This window comes from Stigmatopora argus, chromosome 1 (assembly GCF_051989625.1).
Source record: "Stigmatopora argus isolate UIUO_Sarg chromosome 1, RoL_Sarg_1.0, whole genome shotgun sequence".
NCBI lineage: Eukaryota > Metazoa > Chordata > Actinopteri > Syngnathiformes > Syngnathidae > Stigmatopora > Stigmatopora argus.
The window spans coordinates 4,077,349-4,086,714 of record NC_135387.1 but is presented as its reverse complement, the minus strand read 5'-3'; the positions used below and the strand labels follow the sequence as shown (position 1 = coordinate 4,086,714).

The 9,366-nt window shown below is 44.2% G+C and overlaps 1 protein-coding gene across 1 annotated transcript in view; it reads left to right on the top strand.

The window, feature by feature from the left end:
- Positions 1-651: 651 nt before the first annotated feature.
- LOC144070884 (RNA-binding protein 38-like) overlaps positions 652-9,366 on the top strand; it is a 35,211-nt gene continuing 26,496 nt past the window's right edge. Inside the window, exons 1-2 of the mRNA XM_077595399.1 lie at positions 652-1,107; positions 4,334-4,457. Of these exons, the coding sequence (XP_077451525.1) occupies positions 883-1,107; positions 4,334-4,457 (349 nt within the window). The 5' untranslated portion in view covers positions 652-882. The remainder of the gene's footprint in view (positions 1,108-4,333; positions 4,458-9,366) is intronic.

Below are 9,366 nucleotides of genomic sequence, written 5' to 3'. Positions count from 1 at the left end.
CTCCCACATTCCAAAAAGACATGCATGGTAGGCTGATTGGACACTCTAAAATTGCCCCTTGGTATGGGTGTGCATGGTTGTCTGTCTCCATGTGCCCTGCGATCGGCTGGCCACCGAATATCCCCCGCCTTTGGCCCGGAGTCAGCTGGGATAGGCTCCAGCACCCCCCGCGACCCTAATGAGGATAAGGTGGTTCAGAAGATGAGATGAAAGAGAACACTGTTACGCTGTTGCTAATCAATGAAAATATCCATGCAGAAAAGTCTAATGGGAAAAAAAGGATGACTGAAGTTAGAGGCACCATAGTGCCGACGTGACGCTACTATTGGTCCATTCGGGACTCTGCTCTGTCACCTGCGGTTTAAATACACGTTTTACCTCATAGGTTAGCGAAGAGCCACGTGCACCCATCGGAAGAGCCACATATGACTCCTGAGCCATAGGTTCCCTATCCCTGATTTAGAGTGTCCAATCAGCCTACCATGCATGTCTTTGGAATGTGGGAGGAAACCAGAGTAACCGGGGAGAACCTGCAAACTCCACACGGGTGGACCAACCTGGATTATAAGGAAGGTTGTATTTTAAAATGTATAGATTTTTGCCCGCTCTGTTGGCATAAAGACTGCAGCACAGGCGGGCGAAGGAGCACCGGGACATCGACCCGCCTCATTTCAAACGACAACATTATTGCTTTATTTTCTAGAACAGCAGTCTAGAAGACTGAAATTGCCATTCAAAGCGACTGCTGTTTATGTGGTTTAATCATATTATAGTAACATTTCTCGTGCGTGTGTGGGGGTTTGTGCGCGTATTTTTTCGGTGGGTGTTATCTCATTTGCAAAACCTTTTTTTCCATTAATAGATATATATTTTTCCTCGTATATGAGTTCGCCGATGTTCTTGGGGCATCTGGTCAAGGCTCCGGTTGAAACAATGGATCCCGATGCCACGGAGAAAGACACGACTCGCACCAAGATTTTTGTCGGCGGCTTGCCTTATCACTCGGACGACGCGTCACTTCTGAAATATTTCGAGACTTTCGGGGATGTCGTCGAGGCGGTGGTGATCATCGATAAACACACGGGAAAGTCCCGAGGATACGGCTTTGTGAGTACACCTTGAATACTTTTTTTTCATGCATTCATCTTCCATACCGTCCATCCTCGAAAGGGATGCTGGAGCCAAACCCAGCTGTCTTCGGGCGAAAGGCAGACTACATCCTAGACTGGTCGCCAGTCAGTCGTAGGGCACACATCGTACCGCCACCAGCGGGAATTGAGCCCGCGCCTGCCCGCATCAAAGTCAGGCGAGAGAACCACTACACCGGGAGGCACCTTGAAGACGTACTTTTCTTATTTCGACTGCTAACTATGCGTGTCTAGTGAGTCTTGGCTGGTGGGACTCATGAACAGCTTCATTTGAAAAAGTGCCCCAGTCAATATTTGTCCAAAACTCTGCTGACATGTATGTATAGTATGGAGGTTCTGAACTGCCCACTCCCCCAATTTGATATGTTTAAAATTAGTGTGAGGCGGCCCGGTGGAGCGAGTGGTTAGCGTGTCGGCCTCACAGCTCTGAGGTCCTGAGTTCAAATCCAGGTCATCTCAACCTGTGTGGAGTTTCCATGTTCTCCCCGGGCCTGCATGGGTTTCCTCCGGGTACTCCGGTTTCTTCCCACATTCCAAAAACATGCATGGTAGGCTGATTGGACACTCTAAATTGCCCCTAGGTTTGGGTGTGAGGGTGCATGGTTGTCCGTCTCCTTGTGGCCTGCGATCGGCTGGCGACCGATTCAGGGTGTCCCCCACCTCTGGCCCGAAGTCGGCTGGGATGGGCTCCAGCACCCCCCACAACCCTAATGAGGATAAAGCGATTCACAAAATGAGATTAGATGAAATTTAGGGCTATATTATATATAACTGTAATATTGGATTGGATTGGATAACTTTATTCATCGCGTATTCGGGAAATTTCATTGTAACAGTAGCAAGAGGGTGAGAATGCATATACAGGAAAGGCATAGTTACAAGTTAGACAATACAGTGGCAAAGGTTGCAGAACAACAAAGCAAAAGCACAAAGTACAAAGTAAACCAAAGTATATGGGATCATTAAGAATCACCAAATCAAATCATTAAGACAGAAAAGCAGCAAAAACACAAAACGAGCAAGAGCGGACGGAGCTACCGCCACTGGTTCCCAATTGAGCGGCGCCATCTTGGTTGCGGTAGCAAAAACGGATACAGACTCAAGAAAAAGATGTTGTAGAGTGGGATAAAGCTGGAACCACACACAGGATGTCTTCCATAAGATGGGGAACTTCTGCAGAATGTGAACGAGGTAGAGAATATGCAGAGTCACTCTTCCAAGTACAGTTCCTCAGTAGTCTGGAGCTGAAGAATCAACAGTAGCAGAACCCCTCGCCTCCGTTTCCGGCCTGGTAAGCGCCGACAGCTCTTCCATCTTATCCCATGATGGAATGGTTGGTCTGAAGCGTCGCTTCTTCTCCCGGCACTTTTCTCCAGCTCCGAATTTCCAGCGGCATTGAGGTGTTGCTCCTTCTCTTGCGTATTGTAACAGCTAGTCCCATGTGTAGCAGAAAGAAGCCAGGCTAACACAACAAAGAATGTTGTAAAAACATTAAAGTAAAAAGTATAAAGTACAAAGTAAACGTACAGTGGTACCTCGTCATACGACCGCTCGTCATACGACCGCTCGTCATACAAAATTCTCGTCTTACGGCGGAAATTTCGATCGAATAATTCGCCCGTCATGCGATCAAAATTTCGTGATGCGACCAAGCCAGGTGGCCATGGCACTGTCTTTTTTGCATATCTTTCGTGTATAACAATATCTACGAGCATGGAACGATTAATTCAGACGAGTTTCTCTGCGACCAGGAAACGCACAACGCGCATGCGCGGGCAAAAAGAGGGCTTTCTGGGTAATGAAGTATACTCGTGCACACAGCACCCATAGACAATGGCAACCTTTCTCAGAATAAAACTTCATTACCCACAATCAATATGTGGGTAAGCTCAACTATTGTATTTCCTGTTATTCTTTCTAAGGAAAGAAGCTCCCGCAATCGTTCTTTAAAGACTATTTCTCGTTGGCAAGTGGTCGTGCGTTATCCTATTGTGAGGACATTTGTGTGCATCATTTTGGGAATATTTTGAAGGCAATACAACAGCAAACAGTCCATCGATAGCGAACGTGAGGATGGAGGCGTGGCAAACCGCCAACCCGGAAAACGAAGGTAACAAAAGATTACAACAAAATTAGAATTCAGTTTTGTGTAAAGTTACATTAAACGTATGTTTGAGTGTCTGTATATATTAATCCAAGTTAATTTAAATTAGTTTGATCCGTTTACGAGTGCGTTGTCGTGGAAAAAAAAAGAACCTTCCCCTTAGACACAAAGAGCAAACATTTCAGACTGTGAGTCAAAAAGCCAAACCACGCAGTGACCTGCCAAAACAGACACAGACACACAAAAACACAATTAATACCATATTTTTCACCATAACGCTTTCTTCCCATTACAAAACAACATGTTCATTTCAAGGTAAGTGTCCACCCTCAACACACACATCAAATGCAGTTGTACAAAAATATGATAAGAAGCAAAGAGCTGTATATTTTGGCCACAAGTCGATATGTGTGCCTAGTGGTTGTAGCTGGAAAGCACCATGGTACTAAAAACATGTGACTACTGGATCAGATCCAATCTTGTAACCAAATCTGATGCTCCAAAAATAGCCATATCAGGCTCTGATAATAGGTATCGGGTCGAGACATCAATAATGCGGGCCACTTCACCTTCTCTCAAATCAGAGCCAAAACCGCCCCCGCACTGCCTTGGATAAAGCTTTGAGTTCATTTTTTCCTCACAATGTCCCCAAATTTCCTATAAAACACCAGCAGATGTCCAAGTATTCTCCACCATTTGCAGAAAAGTTTCATGGTAAGCCTCTCTTTGGACTTGTGGGTCTTGACCTTGAGCTCCAAATACTCAACGCTCCACTTCACACGCTATCATCCCACTCCTCAAATTCTCTCCCTACAGGTAGATTCCAGCTCATCCTTATTCGGGAAAAAAAGCTTCCCACATATTCGAGCAGCCTACGCAAACGTACATGCTGTTGGAACTGAGCTAGAGTATTGTAGTGCTCTTTTTTTACAACATAAATAATTAGTCACACATAAACAGTATTTTTTATCAAGAAACAAGGACAGCTGCTTCCTCTGGGCCACCCACTGGAGAGCATGTTCATGCATATGATGCAGTTTGGCTGTTTTAGGAGTAGACCTGAGGGATGTTGTGTCAACAGGTGACCATGGCAGACAGTACGGCTGCAGAGCAGGCGTGCAAAGATGCGAACCCCATCATTGACGGAAGGAAGGCCAATGTCAACCTCGCGTACCTGGGAGCTAAACCACGCTGCACGCATACGAGTGAGTGTTATTTAGACAGTAGGTATGCAGTATATGAATAGTACTCACAGACTGTGTTGTTCTAACTCACAAGGCTTCCAATCCATTTTGACTCTGAGTTAAAGTCAAACTCTATTTGACGCCCATCGCCGCAATGGTAGCCAAATGGTTTAACTAAACAATTAACCTGATTGTTTTTTGTAAACCTGCACTTTAACTTGAACAAAATGTTTTGATTTTCTACCCTCCTGTGCGTAATTGTATGGCTAATTTAAATGTACAGTGGTACTTCTACTTAAGAAATGAAATCATTCCAGGCGTAGTTTTGTAACATGAATTTTTCGTAAGTAGAGACATATTTTACATTGATTTAGCATAATTCATTCCACTAAGCATTAATACTACCCACTAATCCCTTTAAAAATGATAAAAGTATACCAGTTTTGTATGAAATATGTATGTAAATGGCGACCCAGTGGGGGGAGTAGATAGCGCATTGGCCTCACAATTCTGAGATTGAGATTTTGTTCCCAGGTCTGGAAATGTCTGTGTTGAGTTTTCATGTTCTCCTAGGGCTTATGTGTTTTTTTCCAGGTACTTCGGTTTCCTCACACAGCCCAAAAATATGTAGGATGGGCTGGTTGAACACTCTAAATTGCCTCTAGGTTTGAGTGTGAGCGTGAATGGTTATCCGTCTCCTTATGTCCGAAATTGGCTGGCCACCAATTCAGGGTGTACCCTACCTGGTGCCCATCGTTGGCTGAGAGGCTCCAGCACCCCCTGCAACTTCTGTGAAGATAATCAGTACAGAAAATGAATAAATAAATAGCTTTGCGAATATATGTATGTATGAGAAAATTATTTATTAAGCCATATTTTTTTCCCCATTTTCCAATGGTGAAACTGCAAGTCCCAGCTGTGTAAACATACAGAAACATATAAAAACACAAAACTTGACACCAAAAATTATGTTACGCACATTAAAAAAAACTCAGTGATGAACTAAGGTCAAAGGGGCACCTTTAAGAAATACAATGTCGGCCAAAGCGGTTTAGTTGTGGCACCGCTCATGGTAGGGCACCGAGGGGTTGGGAGATAGCCAATAAGAAATCAACTCTAACACCAAAAAAATAATAATAATAATACCACATACAAGAAGTGTATTTACATTTCGGGGGATGTTTGTATTCTTTTAACATTTAAACACAACCATATTTTCTCGCATAGAAGCCGTATTTGTAACAACAACAAAATGATGACTGAATCAAGGGTACGGCTTATATGTGCAAAAATCAGACTTGACATGCACCAAACTACAAGGTGACAAAGACCAAAGCCATAACGCAAGACAATACGGACGTTACGGTAATTTATTTCAAAATAGAGGAAATATCTCATCTCATTTTCTGAACCGCTTTATCCTCATTAGGGCCACGTGGGGGGCTAGAGCCAATCCCAGCTGTCTCCGGGCCACAGGTAGGGGATATCCTGAATCGGTGGCCAGACGATCACAGGTCACGAGGAGACAACCATGCACACTCACACCTATACCTAGGGGCAATTTAGAGTGTCCACTCAGCCTACAATGCATGTTTTTGGAATGTGGGAGGAAACCAGAGTAACTGGAGGAAATCCATGCAGGCCCGGGGAGAACATGCAAACTCCACCAAGGTGAAGGTCCCCTGGATTTGAACCCAGGACACCAGAGCTACGAGGCCGACGCGCTAACCACTTGCGCCACCGGGCCACCTAGAGAAAAGATAAACAGATAAAATGCTAAACAAAATTTATTTTGACATCTATGAATGAAATTCAAGAAGAAGAAAAAAAACATATCTTGCACAAAACGTGAAAAACTCACTTACTTGTGCCTGCCATTGGTCTATCATGGCACCGCCATTTTACCTTTCACCTGTAGTTTTACGTGCTCTGACTGACCAGATGCAAGTAGCCTTGATACCTGGGTTCGTAGGGTTTACCATGTCAGCACATCCCAATACTGAGATCCTTCTGTCAAAGCTGGGTTGCCTCGACAATAATCTTTATACAGAGGAAGCAGCAAAACACGTGGTAGTTTTAAGCTCCCGGCCGAAGGAGGTTATCTGGATAGGGAGGCCTCTCGAAAATGGCCGCTGCTCGGCCCTCTTCCTTTGTTCTTGGCTAGCCCCCTTGGCTAGCCCCCACCCTTCCTAAGAAGGGGTCAGCGCTCGGACAGAGCCAAGCGTCCACCTCGAGGCTCCCCAACCAGATACGCCGTCCAGTTGGTCGGTTATAGTATTTAATAGAAGTTTAGGCGGAGGCGGGACCAGAAAAAGGGGTGTGTATATACAAAGTGATGACAGGCCTTGACCTGTAGGTGTCAGTAAAAATTCTATTCTAGTAACTAAATTCATAAGAGTGCAAGATTAAATATAAGAATACAATTCATATTTCACATTTCCCCCCTGTTGTAACTTGAAAGAATTTTCATTAAACATATCAATTTGTATCCCTCCCCTCCAGGTTCTAGAATACAAATATCATTGACAGTTACTCAACAGGGTATGGAAAATAACAAAATCACATGTCAAACCAGAGGCGAGAAATGATGTAATCAGTGGTAAAAATTCCTCTACGTCCCTCTTAATGAGCGAACCCAATATTTAAATCAAGACAAACACATTTGCATAGAGGACTCGTCACACTTCGAAAGAATGCGATAATCTCCAGTATGGTCTGTCATGCGGTGATACTGTGTCACTATAAGCTACTAGCGTGTGCTGGATTGTGTTTTGAATCATAACTTTCATACAGGGGATTACACACATAGAAAAAATACAGAACAGTAGCAAAAACCGCAAGGTTGCAATTTTAAACAGAATTGAGAATCATGACCCGGTTATTAACCACGACCACAATGATACACCTACGGCTGAATGATCCTGGGCCATGGTGTTGACTAGGGCCTTTATTTCAGCTACGGCACGAGTAATGTACTGGTTTCATCTGGGATGAAGGTGCAGCAGTGTTCTCCCATCATGGCACACACATCTCCATCTTTGGCTGTTATCAGATCCAGGACTATCGGTCCTGCAACTTCCCTAAGGGCTTTTAAATCATCTGCTATACCCTGTAGGGCCTTGACAGTTTGGTTAATGAACACTCATGTAACAGCTCAATGTCTTTACACATGATTTTCTGGGGGGGGGGTGGACCACAACCTTTGGTCAACAGGAACATCATCGCCCCAGATTGAATCACGTGGTTTGAATTGCACTGATTTTGCACTGATTTTGATATCTTACTGTTATGTTCACTCTCCTTAAAAGGAATGCATCTTAGACCATCTGCACGACTGCAGATTTAAATGTGACGCCTCGACCCGGTGAATTCAGGATGTCAGGATCTGTGGAAATGGGTATACGGCTACACACATAACAACTTTCATTCGCAACAATCAGTTTTTTCTGGAACACCATGATTTTATACCACACGTCTTCTTCATAGTAGTTCTCCAGATTGTTCTTTCATCTTGCTGTTGAGGGATCGAAGACCCTCCAGGGCCTTGGTTAAACTCCCGTCAGCTGCTGTATTGTTCGGGATGAACGTGCAATTTGGTCAGCGAGCTTATACTCATCTGGTATGCTGCGGGGAACCCCGATGTTGATGTAGATTGGGTCCCCATCCAAGAGCGGACCGCTTGGCTCTGCCTTTCCAGTGATGAGGCAGGACGTTTCCTGCACTTGTTTTCCAACTCGAGTCTCTGTGGGCGGGACGTTCAGACACGCCCAGGTTGTCACTGACAATCCAGTCACTGTGATGTGGGTGGCAACAGCTTTCACTGTGGCTTCTGTATAGAGGTGCAAAGTCTATGGGAGGTCAGGGTTAAGTGAGGGGTGCTCGTGGCTGGTGAGTAGACGTCAGATGAGTTTCTTCACGGACAAGGGTTTTGACACCGTCCGACTTAGTCCACTCAGAGTCACCTGTCTCGAACGACCTTGAATCGGTCCTTGGTGAATCGACTTTGACTTTTCAGTGATCTTTGCTGCTGTGGAGGTTGGTGAGTTGGGCCACGAATGGGTCTTCCCATCGTGGAGAGAACCAGGACTTCCTTTTATGACTCGGATCAGGATCCAGTCACCTGGCTACACCACCTCCTGCAAGATAGACAAAAAGATCACGGCAGCTTACATGTTCTTTGGATAAGTTTCTCTCCTTCCTTAGTCTCTCGTCATGGTTACTCTTCCCATAGAGGAAGTTGAAATGGTCTTCCATGAACTATCTCAAAAAGGTGTTAATCCCAAGCTAGTTGGTACTATCTTCATATACGTTTTGGCCAGTGTTAGGCGTTCTGGCCATGGCTTATTTATCTCCCCCATGGTTTTCTTAAGCCTTGGCTTTATCGTACCATTTGTTCGCTCTACTTAGGTGTTTTGCCATGTTTTGCACTATGCTGTTTGCAAAATTAGCTCCATTGTTACTCCAGATGATTCTGGAGATCCCATGTTCTTTACAGATCAATAAAATAACAAATTAAACAGTTCCTTCAAAAATTTTAAAAGTAGGTATTTCGATGTCCATCATATCTTTTCCTCCCTTTTGAGACATTTATGGCTCAATTTTGGAATACATTTTTGGTAGGCACGGTAGGCCTTTAGCTTTGTACAGTTCGTCTGCTGACTGTTCTTGAGATCGGCTCAGTTTTGTTGTTGTGTATGCTGCTGTGTAGTGTTTGCGCTGCTGCTTTAGCTGCTGTATTCTGTCGTTGTCTTTAACACGTGCTTAACATTTGCTTACGGCTATTTTGTTGGGCTTAATACCCCAATGAATAAAAATCGCAACAATCTTACTTATTCCATCACTATAGTTTGTGAAAATTTAAATGCCTTATCAGTCAAAATCAAAAATGCTAGCTGGTATTCTATTATGATCACTGCTTCCTTGTTAAGAT